Source organism: Cnephaeus nilssonii (assembly GCF_951640355.1).
Source record: "Cnephaeus nilssonii genome assembly, chromosome: 20".
In the NCBI taxonomy this organism is placed as follows: Eukaryota; Metazoa; Chordata; class Mammalia; order Chiroptera; family Vespertilionidae; genus Cnephaeus; species Cnephaeus nilssonii.
The window spans coordinates 41458273-41482012 of record NC_137091.1 but is presented as its reverse complement, the minus strand read 5'-3'; the positions used below and the strand labels follow the sequence as shown (position 1 = coordinate 41482012).

General features: G+C 55.1%; 1 protein-coding gene across 1 annotated transcript in view; it reads right to left on the bottom strand.

The window, feature by feature from the left end:
* The window catches only part of PPP1R37 (protein phosphatase 1 regulatory subunit 37), a 44433-nt gene that overhangs the window by 6113 nt on the left and 14580 nt on the right, over window positions 1-23740 (bottom strand). Inside the window, exon 2 of the mRNA XM_079759472.1 lies at window positions 1246-1343. Within this exon, the coding sequence (XP_079615598.1) occupies window positions 1246-1343 (98 nt within the window). The remainder of the gene's footprint in view (window positions 1-1245; window positions 1344-23740) is intronic.

Sequence of the window (23740 nt, the reverse complement as noted above, 5' to 3'; positions counted from 1 at the left end):
TTGGGGTGGGTGTGGAGGGCACAGCGGCTCGGAGAAGGTGGCAGCTCCTTACCCCCCCACCCTGGACCTGGGGCGAGGCAGGTCTGGATGCAGCCCCCCTGCCCCAGCTGAATGGGGTGAGGGAGTGGGCCCTGGGCATCTCTGGGACAAGGTTTTCAGGCAGAGGAACAGCCAGCGCAAAGGCTGTGGGGCAGGCGCTGAGGCGAAAGCTGACAGGTCAGGCCCAAGAGGCCGGGGGAAGGCAGGGTACCGGCCTGGCACGCAGTGAGCTCAGTGAGGAGGAATAAAGGCACTGGACAGACGTCTTGCCGGCTCCTGGCTGAGCTCCAGCCCCACCCCACAGGTGCCAGGCCCTATTCTCTGGGCTCCACACACATCAGCTCCGAGGGACGGGCTGTGATGAACCCGTGGGCAGACAGAGGCTCAGCCCAGCCTTGCCTAGGTGGGAAGGGCAGGCTTGGCCTGAACCAGGCTCTAGGGCCCACATTCCTGGCCGCCACACTGAGTGGCCATCTTTCCCTGGACCTGACAGTAAGACCTTCTGGAATCCTCCACAGAACCCCTAACCCAGGTGCACAGGGATGGGCGGCCAGCATGACTGCTCACAGCCGCGCTGTCCGAGGGAGCAACAACCCTAGAAACAAAAGTGGGAACATTCTGGAGGTCACTATGGCAGTGCTTGACCCTCAGCCAGGCCGGTGGCCCCGGGGAAGGCACTGGCAGGAGATGGCTGGGGGGAGGGGCGCACGTCCCAGGCACAGCGACACCCTCGCCACAGGAAATCAGAGACTGTCCTCCCGCCCGGAGAGTGACCGCCGTCCTACAAACGCCCAGGAGAGGCCAGAGGACAAAGCCCAAGCTGTCAGCAGCAGGGACTCCTGGGAATGGGACTTGGACAAGAAGAAGTGAATTTTGCTTTTTATGTATGTAGTTTTTTTTTTTAAAATAAACAATATATGTTACTTTTGTAATTCAGGCTTTTAAGAATAAATGTGGTATACTTGGCTTTCCGCCTGGGGAACAGACCTTGTCTGGGGAGGGACAGATACTTGAACTGTGCAAGCATTCACAGGAGTCCGACTGCGTTTACAGCTGACTGAGGACTTTCCAAGGCGTCTGGGAGAGCAGGGGCCGTGGCTGGGTGAGCAGGCGGGCAGTGCGAGTGCCGTGTGCACCCGCGCTGGGGCAGACAACAGAGGCCCAGAGGCTGCTGGGAGATGGGGAGCCCCTCCCCTGCCTGCATACCTGGAGCTGCCTGAGGAGCTTGGGGATCTGTCTGCAGTTCAGCTTCTGGCAGGCCTGCTTGTAAGCGCTGATGACCTCGTCCACAGTCACGTTCTGGGCTGCGGGCACAGAGGACCCCAGCCTATGACTCTCCACATTCTGGGTCCCTCACATCCCCGCCCCTCCAGCCCCAGGCCTCTGCCGGCCCCCTTCCCCTCTCAACAACCCACTGAGCTCTGTTCTCCCGCCGAGGGCCCCTGCTGTCCTGGAAAGGTTCCCCCAAACCAAGTCACCCCAACCTCCACACCTCCCCATGGCTCCCTGAGCAATTTCACACAAACAATACACAGCTAATATCACTCAATGTTCTACTTGTCAGCTGCCCCCCCCCCACACACACTAAACGCGGAGCCCCACCATTGGTCCCCACCATTCCCCAGCATGTCCAGCCCAGGGCCAGGCCTAGAGCAGGTGTCTGGTGGTTTGTTTTCTGCATGAGAATGGGTCGGTCCCCCAGCCTGTGAAGAAGCTGAGCTCAGAGCTGAAGCACCTCGCCCAAGGTCACACAGCTGGTGGGCGACAGGGCCGAGCTTCACACTCAGCTCCTAGGCGAGGCCATGGCCTCTGAGAATCCCCGGTCCTGAAACACCTTCACCAGTAAAACCTTCCCCAACAGCTCTCGGGCTGGGTGGAGGGACGCAGCCCAAACCCAGTACCTGCACGGCCCAGGGCCCACCACCACGGGGAAGGGAGACTGGCCTTTCTGGCCGTACACCTTTGCCTTTCCAGACATTTAATAAAAGGAGACAGGCAGCATGGGGCCTTTCTGGCGTCTTTCACATGGATTTTGAGTTTGGGCCCCTTTATAGTATAACTAGTGGCCTGGTGCACGAACTCGTGCACACTGAAAGGAAATTAATTAGAAGAAATATTTTAATATCGCTATTCGCCCTTTCTCTATAATAGAAGTGTCAACTAAATTCACGATCGACAATGACGGAAACATATGCGTGCATCCTAGTTGGTTTGGCTCAGTGGATAGAGCGGCACCTACAGACTAAAGGGTCCTGGTTCGATTCCAGTCAAGGGCACATGCCCGGGTTGTGGGCTCGATCCCCAGTGGGGGGCATATAGGGGGCAGTCAATCAATGATTCTCTCTCATCATCAATGTTTCTCTCACTCTCCCTTCCTCTCTGAAATCAATAAAAATAACCCTGGCCGGTGTTGCTCAGTGGATAGAGCGTCGGCCTGCAGACTGGAGGGTCCCAGTTTCGATTCTGGTCAAGAGCATGTACCTTGGTTGAGGGCACATCCCCAGTAGGAGGTGTGCAGGAGGCAGCTGATCGATGTTTCTCTCTCATAGATGTTTCTAACTCTCTATCCCTCTCCCTTCCTCTCTGTAAAAATAAATTTAAAAAAAAAAGCAACACACATGTGCGAGTCAATTTAGCCTTTTATGTGTATAGAATAAACTTGCTTAATTAGACCTGCTGTCTGATGTAGCTAAACCTTTTCCAGCCCAGTGAAGCACCCCAACTTCTCTTTCAGGTAATTGTCAGCAACACAGCTGTAAATATCAACATGAAGCAGATTATTATTGTAGATCACGCAGGGAGAACAAAGGGTAAAATATTTCACTGCAGCAGTGTTTGACTATATTCTGCGCAGCGAGAAAACCTGAAGTCATTTTCAAGGTCCACTATTTCTTATTTTCAGTCGGGTCAAGTTTCTAAGCTTTCTAAATCTCTGTTTTCTGGCTAATGAAAAGAAAATAGGATTCCACCAAGTCTCCTATCTACTTACTCCAGGACTTCTGTGAGGATCAAATGAGATGAGGCATGGGAAAATGCTTCACAGACATTTGGTTACAGTGTGAAATGTTTGCACATGGCTGTAAAGCAAGTCGTGTTCCTGGGCTGAAGCAACTCCAAGAAGGCTGGTCACTAGGGAGAGGAAGCTGGGCGTTGCTACGTGATGTCATTACCCGGACACTTAGCACATTAGCCTTTTACATATAGAGATAAAGTAACTGTCTGATGTCCTTTCACCAGGTAGTGAGACATCTGTAGTTTTCCGTTTTAGGCTATAAGAGCTTGGATTTTCCCCAGGTGACCAGAAAGACAGGAAGTTAACCCTTTGCACTCGCTTGCTTTTTTCATCAAGCTGCTACGGATGCTAACTGTGTCGAGTCACACTCGACATCCGAGTGCAAAAGGTTAAGGCTCTGAGCAGGGGAGGGAAAGGGTGAGGCTGGTGTAGAAGGCTCTTGAGGTCGCCGGCCAGTGTGGCTCAGTTGGTTGAGCGTTGTCCCATGCACCAAGAGGTCACTGGTTCGATTCCTGGTCAGGGCACATGGCTGGGTTGCAGGCTCGATCCCCCATGGGGAGGGTGTGTGTGTGCACAGGAGGCAGCTGATTAATGTTTCTCTCTCTCTAAAATCAATAAAAACTTTTTTTTTTTTTTTTAAAGGAAAGAGCTCCTGGGGCCAGCAGAATGGAGCAAGTGGGGGGGGGGGGGGGCGGGGGGCGGGAAGAGGGCCTCTGCAGCCCTTCCAGGTTCCCTCACCCTGTGCCACCCTGGCCAGGCCAGGCACTGGGCCAGCAGGAGCCCTGCAGGGATTCCAGGAAAGCAGCTTCTCCTCCAGGCAGTGCGCTCGCCAGGGGCCTGCGCCCGACGTCACTGATACTACCCTGGTTCCTAGGGCAGGAAGCCGAGGTCCAGGAAAGGAAAGCTGCCTCCCCACGGCCAGGCAGCAGGGCAGGACTCTCTCTCCACTGGGTGGGGGGGCTGGAACCACTGTGCTGAGGTAAGAAGTCAACAGAGACCCAGCCACCCGAGGGACAGGCCTGTCCCCTGCCCCTCACGTCTGCCTCGGGGAGCTGCGGCCACGAGCAGCCTCCCGGGTGCCAGCTGTCCTCCCGCAGACCCAGCGAGGGAGGGCGCTCTCTGCCAGGTGCTTGGTGCCCAGCTCTGGGAAAACAGGAGCTGGCCCTACTGGAAGGGGGCCCTTGGGACTCGAGCAGCTGCCTCTGTGAGTCCAGCCAAGCAGGGTCCATGACCCTCAGGGCGTCTATGACCTCAAGTGGGGAGAAACTATCTCTTTACTTTCAATAACTGCATTAAAGTGAAAGTTAGCATTTCCTTATTAAGATAGTGTTTAGCAGACCCTGTGACTGTCATCAATACACATGACCAATATTTTCACATATTACTGCAGCTGTAGAATGTTCATCACTCTTGCTATTTCATGGGTCAATAAGGAAGAATATAAATACCAAATTGCAATTTTAAAAAATTTAGCTAACTGTATTTTAACTGGTATCCTTTGCAATTCTATTTTATTTTTTTGCCTTTGAAAATCATCACTCTAAGAAGGGATCCATAGAGTAGGGACCGGGCATATATATGTAGGGTCATTACTAGCAGTTCTCAGCATCCCCGACAGTTTGCAGGGAACAAGTAATGCCTAAGCAACCCCTCAAACCTCGATTGGTCCTTGAGGTCTTTTGCTCTGACATCCCTTCCTCCAGGAAGTCCTCCCTGACTTCCCAGTCTGAGCCAAGTTTCCCCTCTGCCACCCAAAGTCCTCCAGGAGCCTCTTGGTGAGCTAAAGACCCAGGTTCTCCAACCTGGCTGCCTCCACACCACCCAAGGCTGCCATCCGACTATCTCTTCAGCCAGACATCTACCAGGTTTGGATGAAGGCACAGCCTCACAAAAGGTTACAGCCAGAACTCAGGAGACTAGCCCGGGTAGGAGGGGTAGACACACTCAGAGAAGGGTCCTGGTGCCCCCTGATGACAAGAATGAGAACTGCATCTTGTCACTCCTTGGAAACCTGAGGCACACTTTGCAGGTGGGGGCAGTGCTGGGAAGACACTAAAGGGACAGAGTGGGCTCAGTCAGTCTACTGCAGAATGGGTTGGCAGCCTGGGTGCACCCCCGCCTCTCGACATCCCCAACAGCATCACGAGCTCGTCCCACGCTTGCCATGTCACCAGTGGGGGCATACGAGTGTCGGAATGCTCAGGAATGACCTGATAGTAATCATGATGTGTGTGTGTTTCATTCATGTATTAAGAAAAATGAACTACCATAGCAAAACCAGCATTCTACACGTTATCCTTTGGGAATGAGATAAAATATTCAAATAAAAAAAATGAACCAGTTTAAGAAGAAATGGCAAGAAAACAGCAGTGCAGGTGTTTCAGAGAAATAACACGTAGCATCTTTACAGCACTCGCGCTGTGCCAGGCGGCTCCTGCACACACTCGCTCCTCTGTAATGGGGTGAAGTGGTCACCGGAAAACACCGGGAAGGTCTGTATTGGGGACAGCAATGCAGGGGAACAACCAGCAGTGCAGAGGCCCTGGGCGAGGGGGCTGAGGCCCAGGCTGGAGGCCAGGGCCAGGCTGCGGGCGGGGCTGCAGAGTGGTAACGCCCAGCTCTGGCCTGACGTGACGGGGGCCTGGACCCTCGCTGCCTCCCTCCTGCACTGTGACCTCAGATAGGGCCTCTCAAGTCCCACACCTGGGCACGGGGTCTCGAAAAGTGGTTAAGAGTATAGGCTGTGGCCCTGGAGGTCATGGCTCAGTAGTAGAGCGTCAGCTTGCGCACTGGAGGGTCATGGGTTCTATTCCTGGTTAAGGGCATGTACCTGGGTTGCAGATCCGATTCCTGCATGTGGGAGGCAACCAATCGATGTGTCTCTCTCACATCGATGTTTCTCTCTACAAAAAATAGAGAACAGATTTAACCTCTGGGCCTCAATCGCCTTCTCCCTAAAATGGTGGTGAGTGTAACTCAGGCGGTCTGTCCCTCAGAACAGGGTTTGGCACACACTCTGGAGTGCTCACTAAACGCCAGCCATCACTGCGTGTTTCTCCCCCACGGAAGGCAGGGACTCAGGACAGGCCCACAAAAGCACCTATCCAGGGGCGGACCGCTTGGTGAGGCCAGGCAGACACACGGGTGTGTGAGATGGACATTCATTTGTGTCTCAGGTTCAAATGTGTTGGCTCAACTCCCAAGTCCTAGGCTCTGAGGATCCGACTTAAGCAGGGGCTGGAGCTCAGTGGTCAGAGGGGGCGGCAGTGTGTGAGGAAGAGGGGACGGGATGTGCAGAGGTAAGAAGACCCGCATGCCAACCCTTGTCCTGGTGAGGCTGTGATAACCAATTGGCTTGATCTCTTCCCCCGGCTGAAGGGGACACCTGCAGGGTCTCCGGAGATAAGGACATGGGGACACCACTGAGAAGCTGGCATCGACAGAACAGTGCTGGGTCAGCTGGGCAGGAGACTGAACTCTGGGTAGGTCACAATGCTAGAACTTCCCATGCGGTTTCATTCAGCCAGCTCCTCGGTCCTATGATATCGGGGAGCCAAGACAGAGAGGACACGTTGTCTGCCCAAGGCCACAGAGCCAGGCATGGCGGGACTGGAACACCCCCAGGACGTGCTGTGTAACCGATGGCTTTGTTCTCACACTACCTTTTTATTTTTTAATTTCTTTATTGATTAAGGTGTCACATATTTGTCCTCATCCCCCCATTCCCAGCCCACACCCCTCCCCACGGATGCCCCAACCCCCTGTTGAACTTAACCATTGGTTAGGCTCATATGCATGCACACAAGTCCTTTGGTTGATCTCTCCCCCCTCCCCCCACCCTCCCCTATCCTCCCTCTGAGGCCCGATAGTCCGATCGATGCCTCCTTGTTTCTGGTTCTGTTCTTGTTCATCAGTCTATGTGTTCTCACACTACCTTGACCTACCTTGACCGGCCTGAGGGGGACAGGGTGGGGCAGAGGCGACTGAGGGGACTCCTGGACTCTGAGCTGGCTCCAGGGGAAGGTGGAGCTCTGGGGGAGGGCCGTGCTATGGGGCAGCTGGCAGGCAGGGCCTGGGCAGGGGTGAGCCTCTGCTGCCCCAGCAGCTGGCACCAGTTTCCCAGAGAAGGCTGTGGAGTAAACAGCCTGCCTCCCCCCCCCCCCCCCCCCCCCCGCCCAAGGCCCTCACAAAGGAACAGAGAGAAACCGGATGCCGGCCGGGCATCAGGTGACAGGCAGAGAGCAGTTTGTCTCTCGTTGGCACACAGGTGCAAAGGCACCCACGAAATGCAAGGGCAGGTTGGACACCAGGGGGCGGCGATGACTCAGGCCATCCCTGACAGCCTGGAGCTGCGGGAGACAGATACAGTCATCCATCCCAGTGGGAGTCAAATCCCAGGAAGCAACAGTAGGGGTGGTGGGGAGAGGGGGACAAAGAGGGAAGGGGGCCAGCTCTCACGGCGGGGCTACAACAGCTAGTGGGAGACACAGATGAGACAGGTACAAAGACAGCAGTGGGCAGGGGCCCCTGCGTGAGACAGGAGCCAATGGGCTGGGCGCAGAGCAGCGACAGGAGCGACTCAAGGTCTGGGAGGGCTGTATTCTATAGGAATGGGGCTCCTCTGGAGACCTGGGGGGGGGGGGGGGGGAGTCCGCTGTGTTCCCTCTCAGGGAGGCTGCTGGGATTAGCACAGCTGAAGTGACAAGTGCAGTGTTCCCTGTAAGTGCCCTTCCATCTTGGTGACACCTGAGGCAGGGCACAGAAAGGCCCTGCTCACAGGCCGGGAGCCAGACTGTGGACAACAGCCACTGACCCAGCCACCATGGCCGGGGCATTCCCCTGCTTGGCACCCTGCTGGCTGTACCCACAAAAGCCCCTCAGCCAGCCAAGGACCACCCTTTATCATCCTCTAGTCAGAGGCTAGGCTCACAGAGGTACCGGGGGGAGACGAAAATGCCCAGATCTGACTCGACTTAAACACGCAGTTGTGGAGTCCGCCCTGCTCACAGCATTTTCCTCAGAGGGCTGGACAGCGAAGTCCCGGCTTTGCAGGGCACACCGCCTCTGTCACCACGGCTCAACTCTGCCGCTGTAGCAGCCTTTACTTAAAGGAGCACGGCATGTTCAAATAAAACTTTACTTATAAATCAGGCGGGCAGCTCGCACTGCAGTTTGCTGGCTGCCGCAGACATTTCTGGAAGGACACAAGAAATGGGGTGGCTGCTTTTAGGAAGATGAGCTGGGGAGCTAAGAGTGGTAAGGGAGACACTTCCTTTTCCTTTCCTTTTATTGAATTTTATTGGGCGACGCTGGTTAACAAAAAGTATACAGGCTTCAGGTGCACTATTTCTCTACCCAAGCCACGTCTCTCCCCACCACCATTTATGCCCTCTACCGCCCCTCTCACCCCATGCCCCCAAAGTTCATTTTCTTTACATGCCTTTTTACATCTCTGAATACTGAGGTACACGCAAGTATTACCTACTCAAAAAATTCATACACCTAGCCCGGCCAGTATGGCTCAGTGACTGAGTGTTGACCCATGAACCAGGAGGTCACAGCTTGATTCCTGATCAGGTTACATGCCCAGGTTGTGGGCTCACTCCCCAGTGTGGGGCGTGCATGAGGCAGCCGATCAATTATTTTCTCATCATTGATGTTTCTCTCTCTCTCTCCCTTTCCCTCTCCCTTCCCCTCTCTGAAATCAATAAAAACATATTTTTAAAAACTCATACATTTAGTTAAGAAAAATCAACTTCCCCGAACCCTACCCTTCTCTGCCCGGGTCTACCTGACCTCAAAGCCCAACCTCCTGCCAACACAGGAGGCTCCAATTACAGAGGATTCAGGCAGAGGACTTGGCCCCCATTAGGACGGGGGTGGGGCAGGGTGGCGGAAAGGGGGGCGGGAGTCTGGGTTCAAGACTGGGAAACACTAGTACAGATGGACAGACAGGGACAACGGATGGAGGCCAAATGGAGAGAGGATGGATTCGAGTATCACGGACATTTCAACAAAGAAAGTACACGCCGCTGTGGCGTTCCCCAGCATCCTCAAGCCGGTGAGCCAGGTCTGTGCTGTGCAGCCTGTGCCCCTTCACACACACAGCCACGGCCACAGCGAGTCCGATGGGTTCAGAGTGCGAGTGGCCCAAGTTAGGGAACCTGGGTCCCAATCCCAGCCCCACCACCTCTCAGTATGGAGCCTTGAGCTCCCCAGGCCTGGCTGCCCACCCCATGAGGGTGCTCGCTCTCATCACCCCAATGACAGGGAACGAGTCTTGTGGCAGGTGAGTGACCTGGTTAACAGGACAAGGAACCCGGCTCTTGGGGCTCTTTCCTGCAGGACTCGAGGTCTGTGGAACACCATCGGCCCCTAACCAGGCCCCATGGGCTCCCACCCTCAGGGCAGAAGGCTGGTTCAGAGGTACCAGGCCAGTGTTCAGGGCACAGGGAAGCCGGAGGCCGAAGCCTGCAAACCCTCGGCAGCCCCACAGGTTGACTCCGTGGCAGGTACACAACCCGCCCCAGTAGTGAGTGCGCCTCAGCCCTGACGCCTGTGAACGAACGTGCTGACTGGCCCGCTTTGGGCTGACCGGCACTGGTGCCGCCCCAGGGCCCCGGTGGGACCATTTGTGTGAGCTCCACTCCCTGCCGTCTTCCCCAAGGCTCCAGGAGTGGAACCACCAGCGACTGGTGGAGGACAAGAAGCTGACCCTGCAGAACCAGCGCAGTCCCCAGGCCCATGCTAGAGCATCAGGAAAGAAGGGCTCTCTGCCCTCGGGGGTGGCTAACGTGGCCTCCCATTTTGGGAGCTGCTGCCGGCCATCCTGGCACCCACCAGGAGGAGACCCTCCCGAAAGGAGGCCGACTCGGAGGTTCAGGAGAGTCTCGATGACATTGCTTGAGACCCTGGGTGCAGCCAGGCCTGAAGCCAAGCTATTCAGGACTCCTCAGGTCCACAGCCAACAAATGCCCTTTTGCTTCAGCCCCTCTGACTTGGGCTTCTAACCCAGCAGGTACCATCTTGCTGTTCACCCAGTAAACATCTGCCACGGCACATTGCACGCCAAGCTCTGTGTTGGCGTCAGAGGGACGGGGATGGCCCTGACCTGGTCCCTGCCCCCCTAGGGTTCTTATCTGGGACGAGGGGTAGGCGGACCATCGTGGAAGCCCTAAGAGGGTGCTGTGCAGTCTAGACTGAGCTAGGCAAGGCGGTCAGGAAGGAGCCAGGTCTCAAACCTTGTCGTTGAACTTTTCCCTCCCTCGGGGGCTGTGTTCTAGCCACACCCCAAACTCTTCCCTGTCCCAGAACAGCCCAGTGCTTCACTGTACCTCCACTCTTCCTCCCTTATGATCAGGCGCTCCCATTTCACCTCTCAGCTCAGGTGTTCTTCAGGCAGCCCTCTCGGCTCCCCCACCTCAGCCCTGCCCAGCTGAGGTGTCACTGCTGGCTTGGGAGCCCTGGGAGGACAGCCTAGGGTCTGAGGTCCAGGCCGTGTCCTCAGCACTGCCCTGCATGGGCCAGGCACACAGAAGGCACCAGGCAGGTGAGGGAGGGAAAGAGAGATGGTGGAGCCCACATCTGGCCACTGTACTGGGCCTTGAAGTCGGACAGGGCGTTCCGACCAGGGGTCCCGCCTGCTCCATGGGGAGCCTTGGCTCGAGGACCAACTGGGAGAGGAGCCTGGACGGAGGGAAGAGGGATTCAGGGCCCAGACCCTGCCAGAAACGACTCATTTTGTGAAACACGAGCTGAAATTCAGGGCGCTCCCTGTACAAAGCTGCTCTGTATTTCACCCTGATTCCCTGCCAGGCATTCTGCCAGGCACTTCGTTGCTGAGTCTTATTTTTTTTAAAATATATTTTATTGACTTCAGAGAGGAAGAGAGAGGGGGAGAGAGAAACATCAATGATGAGAGAGAATCGCTGATTGTCTGCCCCCTGCACGCCCCCTATCGGGGATATGCCCTGACTGGGAATCGAACCCGGGACCTCTTGGTCCATGGGACAACGCTCAATCCATTGAACCACCACAGCCAGGCTGTTGCTGAGTCTTGAATCCTCATCAGAATCCTGCAGAGTAGAGCTCTCAGCCCACTACCCCCTGTGCAGAGGGGAAGTCTCTTGACACTATCTCCTAAAGTCACGCAGCTTGGGGGGGTCAATGTCCGCAGGCCCTTGGCTTCAGGCTGGACAGCTAGGTTTGGAGACTAGAAGCACAGCCTTCTCTAATATCAGGACAGGGATTCATCTTTTTCTTAGGGCTTTTGGGACCTGGGAGCTGGTCCTGCCCCTCGGCAGAGCCACCCTCCAGAGGACCGCCACAGGTACCAGGGACCCCATGTGCAAGTGAGAGGCGCAGTTCAGTCAGTCCGGTGTGCTCTCACCTTGGAACAGCCTCTCCCCAAATCCAAAGCCCTTCAATAAGCAGCCACCTAAGCCCTGGCCCTGTCCAGCCCTCTGCGTGGCCAGGGAGACAAACCCAGAAGCTGTGGCAGAGCAGCAGCACAAGGCCACAACGGAGACAAGCAGGAGGGGAGGGCGGGCGGGCTGGGATTTTTCTGCTGGGAAGGGAGAGACTCGAGTTCTAGAAGAGTGAGACAGCAAAGAGGGAACTTCTTGCACAAAGTACAGGAGTGAAGACTGCACCATGCATGTGGGCAGTGAGCACACGATCGGGAGGGTCCAGGGGGTATTAGAGGAGGGAGCCAGCAAGGTGGCTGAGGGGAAGGGAAGCAAGGATGGGGGCATACCATCCTAGAGGTGCAGGAGGCGTGAGGGCAGACCTGGCTCAGCGTCTATAACAGTCAATCCTTGTTTGCTCACAAAACCTCAGGGCTTGCACCCTTCTGTCCAGAATGCTCTTCTACCTCATATCCCCACTGCTCCCCGACTCCCTGCCTGTAGGTCTCTGCTCCAATGGCCCTCTTCAGAGGCCTACCCCGGCCACCCTCCATAAAACAGCCCCCTTTGTCACTGTCCATTCCTGTACCCTACTTCATTCATTCATTCTGTGTGGCACTTCTCATGACCTAACATGAAGCTTTATAATGTATCTGTGTGCTAATGCTACAACGAGGGGGGGAGGATTTTAGTGCTTTGGTTCTATGAAGTATCCGTAGAAGGGTATATGTTGGGTGCCTAGTAGGTACTTCATACACAATCAGCTAACAGAATGAGTGAACAGGGGGTGGAGGGTGGGTCTTGAGTCTGAAGGACAGGCATCTGAGACCTCAGCTCCACCCGGGCCAGCTGGGTGAACTCAGGGCAGGTTCCTTCTCTCCTGGGCGCCCCGCAGTCAGACCCTGAGGATGTGCGCAGGACGAGGTCATGGATGGGCACACTTACCCCAGAGCAAATGCCTCCCATGCATCTCCCTCGTGTGCTGGATCCTTCCTGCACTACCACAATGCCACCCACACACATACCTCCGTGGCCTGGGCTGCCCCCGTGGCCCTGGGGACTGGGGACAGAAGAGGGACAGGGCAATGCAAAGAAGCCTCCTGGGGCCTGAAATGGGGAGGGAGGAGTCAGAGAACCCACAAAGTGTTCTGTGGAACCCACGTCCCCACCACCTCTGCAGACACCGTGCTGCTCCCATGAGATCTTCCTCATTCCCGCCTCCAAGCCTTTTCCCAGGCTGCTCCGGGTACAGAGCCTGAGTCTGAAGGGACCTCAGAGGCCACATAAGGCCCAATCCAGCTGGTTTTCCGAGACCAGGCTTCTCATGGGAGTATCTTTACTGGAAGGGCAGGCCAAGCATCTGGTCTCCACGACCAATCCTGGTGAGCAGCCACAGAGGGGCCACAACACCCAGCACCATGCCAGCTGGTCACCTCCAAGCCCCTCAGGTCCTTGCCTGGAGAACCCTGGGAAGTGGGGGTCTGTCTTCACTGGGGCACCAGTCAGTTTTTCCAGGATGGAGGAGGCACTCCTAGGCTCTAGCCTCCTACCTGTATGTGGGGAACTCCCTACCTTGTGCTGCCCAGCTGCCCGGCTCCTGCCCGTCCCAGGCCCAGTTCACTTGCCTGGTGACACGCTCCCCACACCCTCCTCTGCTGCACATCCTTCAGGGCTCCATTTCTGGGCCTGCGACCAAGGTCACGTGCCTCACACGTGGGAGACAGAGGCCCGAGGAGCAAAGGCCCTCCCTCACCCAGAGTGGGTGGTTTGATTCCAGGTCTGTGCTCTGACCCCACCCTCCGCCAGTGCCCTACACTTCCAGACACTGCTCCTTGCCATGCCTCCCTCCACCCCAGAACCCTCCCTCAGCAGAGGAGGGGGAAAGGAACACACACTGCCGAGGGGCCTCCTGGGTGCTCTGGGGAGCCATCACTGCACCCACCCCCAGACTAAGTGACTGACAAACCTGAGCACACTCCACTTCCTCACAGCCTCAGAAGCAGGGATGGCCAACCTGCTTTCTAGAGGCGGCTCGGAAATGGGAGTGACCCGCCCAAGCATCCTCTCCCAGCTGAAAGCAGAGGCAGATCTGCTCCTCACCCGTCTGCGTGCCCCACGTCCTGGACTCTCCACCACTGCCTCCTCAGCGGGAGGGCCCTTCACTGGGGTCCCACCTCATTCCCCATCCCAACCCTCTAAGAGGGCCTCTGTAAGTCCATTCCCCAAAGCAAACACCTGGGGTTCAGAATTCTCCAACCCTCGGTGATTCTCAGAATAAGCGAAATGCAACTTAAGTGAGAGCAGGCCCACATCCCCTCCGTCACCCAGACTGGCCAGCACCGGCTGCTGGTGAGACTGCGAGGTTGGCACATGCTGGAGCAGCTGGTATCCGTGCCAATCAGCACAACCCCCTTCGAAGGGTATTTGGCAATACCAGTCAAAGTTCCAAAATACAAATGCATACCTACCCCCTTTGACCCAGCCATTCTATTCCTAGAGTTTCATCCTAAGATATACTTGCAAAGGTGCCAAATAGCTGCCTTTAATCTTAGCCATTGCAGCGTTGTTTGCAAATGCAGAACTGGGACGGACACCAATACCCATGGATGGGGAGCGGCCAGTAAGCCCCGGTTCCCCTGGCGCTGGAACTCCGTGCGGCCACAGAGAATGAGGACACTCTCCCTGGGCCAACAGGGAACAAAAGCCGAGATACATTACATGGAAAAGGCAAGGTGCAGAGCAGTGTGCTTGGGAGTGCCACCTGTTATGAAAAAAAGGGGAAAAGAAAATCTTGTGCTTGTTAAATAGCAAACTGACACAGAGCAAAGCTGGGGAGTCAGGGACAGAGGACCCCCAGGCGCTTTGCTGGGCTTCCTGGCAGCCCAAAGCCACCTCCCAGAGTGGGTGCCAGGGAGAGGCTGTGCGCTTTTCCAGGCACAGCACACAGCCCATCACCGTGTGCAGGGACACAGAGAGCACAGCCCCAACCTGGCCACCTTCCCGGTGGTCTCGTCCTAGGCCTGGGGAGATGACAGCAGAGGACAGAAGGTGGCTGGCTTGGGGCTGTGTGTCCCCACTGTTTCAGAAGCAACGCAGAAAAATGCATAGGCGAAATGAGACACCTAGGATGTGCTGCAAAAGAATGGGGTGGGGCCGCATGGAGGGTGACAACTGGCCACATATTGATCATGATTGAAGCTGGGAAGTGGGTTCTTCAGTTCATTATACTCAACTTTTGTATATGTCTGAAAATGTCCACAATAAAAAGTTAAATGGGAAAAAAGCAGCTGCTCAGGCGGGTGGCTCACAAGGGGCACAGAGGCCACATCGGGGCTGGGAGGGAAATCCGGCTCAGCTGGGGCTGTCAGCTTGGGTTTAGGCCGAGGCTGGACTTCAATGCAACCTAAGTACAAAGCCAAGCCCAGCCTGGGTGGCTCCCTAGGGTCTGGCCCAGCAGGTGCTCAGCAAAACGAAGTGGGAAAGAAGGGAGGGAGGGAGGGAGGGAGGGAAACATGAGCTTTCTGCCCGCACTCCAAGGGACAGGACAGTTAGAAGGGGGGTCATCAAAGGAGAATTCTGAGGCACATAGCGAGGGGGGCAAGAATCGGGGCTCCCACCACAAGCCTGATGATGGCAAGTGTCCCCTATTCTGTAGGGACCCCACTGATAGCTTACATTTACTGAGTGATCACCTCGGTGGCCCCTGTGTTCCTGAGCTCACTGAAGCCCTACAGTACCCCTGGGAAGGGAACACGCCTGGACCCTCAACCTAAGACAAAGCAAGGGAGGTCCAGACAGGGAGCATTGCCTGATGACCACACACTCCAGGGGACTTCCTCTTTCACTGCTGAGCCACCATGGCCATTAGATCTGACCTCCTAATTGAGGCTCCGAGGTCAGTTCTGGAGTATCACCTGCCAGGAGGAAGCGCCCTCAGACACCCCGCCTCCCAGCTCGGCACCTCCGTAAGACCCTTTCCCGCCAGGCTGGGAGCTCCCCCAGGGACCTGGCACAAAGCAGTACACCCCCTGTTCCCACGGAGGGCTGGGTGCCAGGGAGCCTGGTCACCGAATGAGGGCAGTGACAGCCCAGACAGAGGGCAGGAGAGCAGCTGCCTCGGCCAGGAGGTGGAGGCCCGGGCAGGGATTTCTGCCTCAGCATCTTCAGAGAAAGCTCTGCCATGACCCTTTAGGAAAAATGAAGGGACCCTGGCCATGAGTTACTCTTCCCACCACTCAGGCTCCCTCCAGCCCCACCCGCCTTTCAGAGACTCAGAGGGAGGGAGGGAGGGAGCGCACAGACCACAGGGGCTCAGGAAATGGCACTTTCCCCAGCAGAGTGGCCCATCCAACTGCCACGATGTTGCCAAAGGTGATGCCGAGCAGTCCGTTCCTGAGCCACACCAATGCCAGGTGCCGCTCGAGAAACAGCTCCCCTCAACGGGAAGGAGTCTGTCACACCCCTCCCGCCAGCCAGTCGGGTCTGTAAGACCCTTCTGAGCCTCTGCTTGGGTGACCCCTCGGCCTGTCCCTGCCCAGAGTAGGAAGGGCTGAGGAGACCCAGATGGCACCTCGGGGTTCCCACCTCAGGAAGCGCTGCTCACCCAGGGCAGCTATACACAGGAACCTGATGAGGATGTGCAGGGAGGGTCCGAGCAGATCCTCCAGGAAAGGACAACGCGCCCCTTTGCAACCCCTGCCCTCAGAGACAGACAGGTGCATTCTAAGCGTATGGTGACCAGGTTGAGGAACAGCTGGGGCTCTGTCCCTGCACCGACGCTGAGACCTCCTCACCCTAGAACAAGGCCTCCCCAACTGCAATGGGGGATTGGGCTCACCTCACCCTCTGCTCATGCAGCTTCCCAGCTCCCCCCACCCCACCCCTGGCCTTGTTTGTTCCGCCTCCAGGTCTGCAGCTAATATTTGTACCCCTTCCCTCACAGCTCTTCCTAACTTGTGATTCTGGTCTCAGCTCAAGCGTCATCTCCTCTGAGAAGCATTCCTGGCCCCTTTTTAAGCAGCTCACACAAGCACCCATTACTCTCCACCGTGTCTGTCCCTCACAGCATGCACCCAATCTGTTTACTTGTTCACTCTCTGTCCTACACCAGGGATCCCTGGGTCTAGGGGTGTCACTGCAGTATCTCAAGTAAACGGCTGTGAATAAATGAATGAGATGACTGGCTCTGTGAACTAAACAGTCTCCCTTCCCGTCTCCCCAGGGAACCGCATGATGGAGGGCGGGGAGAGAACAGGCTGGGCCCTGGAGCCCTGGATGGGAGACCCCACAGGAGAGGCTGGGATGGCCAGCCCTTTCCTCTCAGGCTTCTGTGCCCCTCCCCAGGCCTGCCGATGCCAGTAGCTTCCTGGGTGAGAAGAGTTTCTCCCTGCCTCCTCCAGAGGGGAATATCAAGACTCAGGAAGGATGGCCAGCTGCAGGGGGTGGGCTGGGTTCACGCAACCAGCCAGGAATCCTGCCTCCAGATCATGGGCCCCAGGCGGGAATGAGGAAGGACCTGCTCACTGCAGTGAAGGGCATAGATGGCAAATGCCAGGGGCCTATTCCGGTCCCCCCCGCCTCCATCCTGACCTTCCAAGTTTGCCCAACTGAAGATCCTGTTACGGAAACACGTGCGGTCAGAAGACATCTAAGGTTTCCAAGTCTCTTCAGGCAGAAGGAATGAAGCCGACCACATACAACTTACCACAGGAGGCGCCTGATAAGGCCAGTGGTGCTCTTGGATAAAGGGGAAGGTCAAGGCCTTAATCCCCGAGTCCCCAGTCGCACAGGGCGCACTAAGCACCAGAGTCCCAGCTGTGTAACAGGCAACTTTTTTTAGAGAGAGATTGGGAGGGAGGGAAGAAGGGAAGGAGCAAGAGAGACAGAGGAAGACAGAGAGAGAGAAAGAAATACACTGATGTGAGAGAGAAACATTGGTAAGTCGCCTCCCGTATGTGCCCCCGACTGGGGATCCAACCTGCAACCTAGGTACGTGCCCCAACCGGGAACGAACCGGCACTGGTTTACAAGATGACACTCCAACCAACTGAACCACCTGGCCAGGGCTGTGTTAACAGGCAACTTTTAATTCTAAATTATTATTATTACTAAGAGTAGCCAACACTTACATAGCATTTTACGTATATTACCTCATTTACTGCTTTCAATAACCCTGTGAGGTAGGATTTCTTATTCCCATTCTTCAAATAGGGAAACTGAGGCAAGGTGAATTAAGGAGCCTGCCCAAGGTCAAAGAGCCAGTAAAGGGAAGAGCTGGGTCGTTCTAGCCCGGTCTGGCTGCACAGTCCTTGATCTTTTTAAAAAATGTATGTTTTTATTGATTTTTAGAGAGAAAGGAAAGAAGAGGGAAGAGAGAGAAACATCTACTGGCTGTCTCCTGCATGCCCCTACCGGGGATTGAGCCCGCAACCCGTGCATGTGCCCTGACAGGGAACAGAACCAGCAACCTTTTGGTGCATGGGACAGCCACCCCGTCTAGGGGCACAGTCCTTGCTCTTAATCACACTCGACAATCTTTCTGTTCACAACCACTCTCCCCCACTGTTTCCAGAAGAGGAAACTGAGGCTCAGGGAGGTGGAGCACTTGCCGAGGACACCCAGCTAGGACAGAGAGGAGAGTGCAGGCAGGCCTGACTTCCTTCAAAACCCAATTCATCAGGTGGGGGTGGGGGGTGGCCCTGGCCTGTGGAGCAATTTATAGCGTTCAATATTCTTATCTAAGCCGAGGACCGACCCGCCAGCCTGGTCACTGTGATATTTATCCCAGCCCTTGGCTCGTTTCCTTCCACACCCTGGTATCGTCTGCAATGATCCTGCTGGCTGCTGGCTGGCTGTCTCTCACCCCCCTTCTGGACAATGGGCCTGTGAGGTGGGACCAGGTTTGCCGTGGCCACTGCCAAGTCTCCAGCACAGGACCGCACAGAGCTCAGTATTTACTGGCTCACTGACTGCCAGAAGCACGTCAATCCTGCGGTGAGTAGAGACTAATGGCACTCACAGAACACAAGTGCCCAAGGCTGTCCCACCAACCCGGGTGGCGGCAAGGGGAGTCCTCTGTGGTCTCCCTGAGTCCCCAGCTGGAAGAGGCCCCCAAGGGGATGTGTACATCTGAGGATGCTGGTGGCTTTCTGCCTTGTGACATGAATCCACCTTTTCAGCACAGGAATGGTGTGGCCAAGTGGTTGAGGGGTGGCCTCTAGGGTCAGATCGTGTGTCTGGTGGTGCCTATTTGGGGTGTCTGAGAGCCAGACCCCCTTCTCTGAGAACTGCCCCCCACCATCCACAAGGTGAGCCCTTTTGGCAGAGAAAGGAGTAGAACTTGGACTGAGAAGTCCTGTCCTGGCCACCAGGATGGCAAGGTTTGTCTGGCTCAAGACCAGACAGAAAGAACAAAATACAAGTGAGTGCATGTGGCCTGAAGAGCTGGCACCGATCCTGGTTCCTGCTGGCATTCAGGACCTCCCCCACCCCTGGAATTGGCCCTGTGCCCTTCCAAGGAACACCCTCATTTACCTCATGCAGCCCCCTGTGGCTTCCGGCCCCGACCACTTAAACAGACCCCAACTGTCATGGGAGAGGGCCCTAATCTCTTTTTGGTTGGGTCTTCTCATCTGGAAAATGGGGCTTGAGGCCGAGACACACGCACAGAAGCAGGCACTGAGATCACTCGTGTAAAGCACCTGGCACGGGGTTGGTTCCTGGTCAACGGTAACCAGCGTCATCACTGGGCCAGGCCTGACACCTTAGCAACACCCTAGAGTGGCCGCTGGATGAGCAAAGGTCTCAAAGCAATGGGCTCCAGCTGGAGGCTCACCTGGCGTCTGCTGCCTCCACCTGTCCCCTGCCACCGGCTTGGAAATACTGGTCACACACGCTCCTGTTCACCCACAGACAAATATTTACACAGGGCTAAGGGTGCAGAGTGAAGACTCAGGGACAAACGAGCACCAACAGCAGTAGGAGAGAAGAGCCCTCGAGGGAAGCTTTTGTGGTTGGGAGTGCGGCTCAGGACGAAGGAGCCCAGCCGGCTGACTGCCTCCACACACAGTTGTGGCACTGGGGGCCACATGCACTCTGTTCCTCCGTCTACCCATCTTCAAAGGAGAGCGCTGCCCGGCTCACAGCTCTGCTGTGCAGTCACATGTGCAGGAGGAAAGCTCCTGGGCAGGCCTGCTAGTTGCCGTCATGCAGCGCAGGGAGGAAGGGGCCAGGCTCCTAGGGGTGGATCATCAACTAGCCAGGTGAGCTGGGCTTCGTCCTCTGAGTCCCAGGGTCCTCCTTCAACAATTCCAGCTACCTCATGGGATACAGTGCAGACAGAACCAGCTTAGCACGCAGTCTGGCACAGTGGGTACTCTGCAAACACCAGTTTTTATGGTTTCTGTCGTCACTGACCTGCGGCCCACAATGGCCCTGCACATCCCCAACAGCTCCCCAGGGACCCCACAACTCTCACATCATCCACTTTTTGCAAGGGTTTCCACAGCCTCCTGGTCTTGCCCTCTTCAGAAGAACACCCACACTGACTCCCTAGCTCCCAGAGGGCTGGGGGGGCCTCACACTTCTCCCGTCCACTGCCCCAGCCCTGCACACTGTTGGAGGAATGAGCAGCTGGGCAGCGTCTCCTCTCCAAACTGCCGAGGGCAGCGGCCGTGTCTCCTCCATCTGTCACAGGGCTGAGCACAGGGTCAGGCATCTTGTGGGCTCAGCCATTTGAGGAAGTGCTGGGCTTTGGGCCAGATGGGCCTGGGGCCCAGGTTGAACTCCAGCGAATACTAAATACTGGATTCCATTTCTTTTTCTTAATCCCACCTGCCTCAAGTGTGAGCATCTTAGCTCACCACAAACCCTTCACTGAATCCATCACCTCCGTGTGGGTGATGCTGGGGATCTGATCACTGTGTACCACAGGGCACCTGTCCAGTGAGGGTGACAGACCCATCTGTACACAGTGATGACACAGAGTAGGCTGGGCTGGGGCAGGGGGGGACAAGGAGAGCGCCTAACTCAGTCTGGGGATCAGGGAGGGCTTCCTGGAGGAGTGGTACCTAATACCACTTGGCCATGTGAGCACTAGGGCTGTGAGTCTCATTTACCTTTGCACCCCGAAATATAACTGCACCTGACATATGGTAGGTGTTCCATAGATATCTCTGAAGGCAAGAAAGGTGGACAGGTGAGCCTAAGAGAACGAGTAGGAGTTAGCCAAGTAAAGGAGGGGAGAGCCAAGGGAGAGAGTTTGGCGTCACCATGTAAAGCGGCACAGACTCACCAACCATAAGCAGCAATCCCACTCCCAGGTCTGTGCGCTGGAGAAAACCTTGCTCACGCCGCAGGTGACACGTACCAGAAGGTTCATAGCTGCACCGATTTGTAATCGTGAAAGCTGGAAGCGGCCCAAACATCCACTAACAGCACAAAGGACAATCTAAGGCCTGGCCGTATAATGGAGTACTCTGGAGCACTTACAGGGATGAAACTGGGAGCACAATGCCATTCTTATAAAACTCAAAAACAAGCAAAACGAAACACCATACTTTTCAGCATACACACACAGGTTATAAAACTGAAAAAAATACACACACCATCACCACCAAGGCAGGACAATCACAACACTCAGTATAGCAGTCAGGGAGCTCCAGGGCTGCCCACCCACCACAGGTGGAGGTGAGTTAGTGGCAATGTTCTTATCCCTCCCTCAATTGGGAGGTAAGCTCACAGGTCTTCATTACATTACACTTTAACTTACATGTATGTTACTTACATAGTTCACATGCCGAAAGAAGAATTTAATAACAATAATGTAAAAAGCAGAGGGAGGGAGAAGAGTGTTGCAGCAGAAGGAATATGTGTGCAAAGGCTCAGAGAGAGTTGACAGTGCCTCTGGGAAACTGAAGGTCACTGTCAGGGTCAAATGAAGCAAACAGGCAAGAGACCCACCCAGCACAGGGTCAGGGGCACCAAGGTGCTTGAACAAGGTCTGCAAGTCACTCAGTGCTCATTGCTTCCCCTCACTGCCACCCACCAAAGTTCCAGGAGGCAACGGGCCAAGCACAGGGAAGGTGGTCTCTGAGAAGTTGGTGCCCATCAGGGAACAACCAGCTTTGCCAGAAGCAGGCAGGCTATTTCAGGCTGCCCGCCTCAGGCGTCCGGTCAGGGGAACCAGGTGGCCAGCTGCACTTGGAGGCATTGGGGAGCTCTAGTTTGGAATTTGAAAATCAAGTTACTGGTCCATCCAAGGCTCCAGGGATGGAAACCTGGTGCCTGGAACTTCCCACTGCCCAACCTCACTTTTCCTCACCTGTGAAAGGTGAGTAACACCACTTACCCTCAGAAGGTCTGTCTGGGAATTAAAGGATATACGTATTCATTCTTTACCGAACAACCTGGGCTGGGCAGACAATGGAAAACAAAACAGACCTGGGGAGTAACTGCTAGGAACGCAGACAAATAAGTACACAAATACAAATGTCAAATCAGCCCTGGCTGGGTGGCTCAGTTGGTTGGAGCATCATCCCATACACCAAAAGGTTGTAGGCTCAATTCCCAGTTGGGGTACATGTAGGAGGCAATTGATTGATGTTTCTCACATCAATGTTTTTCTCTCTCTCTCTCTCTGAAAGATCAATAAAAGCATATCCTCAGGTAAGGATAAAAACAAAACGTTAAATTATAAGAAAAACACTCTTATGGGAAAGGTAAGCATGTGAATTTAGGTTGGGAGCAGTAGTTAGGGAAGACATACAAGAGGAAGGAGCATTTAGGCGGAGACCAGAAATTCATTCATTCACTCATTCATTCCAATATTTCTATAGTGCCAGGCACTAGACTAGATGCCAGGGCTACAGCACTGAACCCAATAGCCGACCATCTGCTCCCAAGCTGCTTACACTGAAGGGGACAGGGCACAGGACAGTAAGTCAATGTGAACAATCAGCTACACAAAAGTTGGGGAAAGCCTCCCAGGCACAGGAAACAGGCCTGGCATGTGGCTGCTGGAGCAAAATCAAGAGATCGAGGGGGACACCTGAGACGAGGCAGGAGACCACAGGTAAGGCCACAGCCTTCAGGGACAGATAACCGGGATCAGGGAGCTATTGGGGGAGCAGGGGAGGATGGCATGATAAAAGGGATCCTCCCACGTGGGGTGCTGATTTGTGGGGCCCTGCAGTGAAAGGAGTTTGAGTCTGGGCTCCAGGGACTCACTGAGCCTCTGCAGCTGTGGCAGAGTGATGTGTCCAGGACCTGGACAGAACTGCCCTGGCTTTGGCCACATTCTGCACAAGTGATTGATGGCTCTGAGTCACAAAATGAGGGTCCCACCAGCTTCACCAGCTTGCTCATCCTGGTGCTCAGCAAACAGTGGCTGCAGCTGTGTTCACAGGGGACCCACTCTGTAAGGTGCTGTCGCTTTGCCTGGGACTGGCCGCCACTAAAGTGCCCTCCCCCTACACAGCACTGCCACCAAGGCCCAGGCAGATCTGCAGCCACCAGCGCTCCTCCACCCCCACCCCAGCTGCTCAGGCTGGGACAGGTACCCTGCTATGGAGACCCAGTAAAAGAGCAAAGGAGAAAGTGACTTTTTCAAGAAGGAAAGAGGTATCTTGCTCCCCTTCCCCACCTTTCCAGCACGGCAAATGATAAATGAGGGAATTCTATCTGTACAATAAAATTCCAAGAATCCAGCCGGAACTGGTTTGGCTCAGTGGATAGAGCGTCGGCCTGCGGACTGAAAGGTCCCGGGTTCGATTCCGGTCAAGGGCATGTACCTTGGTTGCGGGCACATCCCCAGTAAGGGGTGTGCAGGAGGCAGCTGATCGATGTTTCTCTCTATCCCTCTCTCTTCCTCTCTGTAAAAAATCAATAAAATATATTAAAAAAAAAATTCCAAGAATCAGTGTTTTAAAAGGAGTCCTTATAAGAGATCCCAAAACAAAATAAGCAAAAGATATGAAAAAACAACTCCCCAAATTATAATGTGATAACAATAAACAGGTTAACGGCCAATCAAAGGAGTGCTCATTAAAACAAGACACCATCTTGGCATCAAGATACCCAAATGCAAGTATCATTCATTCATTTATTTATTTAAATATATTTTTATTGATTTCAGAGAGGAAGAGACAGAGATAGATAGAAACATCAATGATGAGAATAATTAATCAGCTGCCTCCTGCATGACCCCCACTGGGGATCAAGCCCACAACCTAGGCATGTGCCCCGACGGGGAATCAAACTGTGACTTCCTGGTTCATAGGTCAAT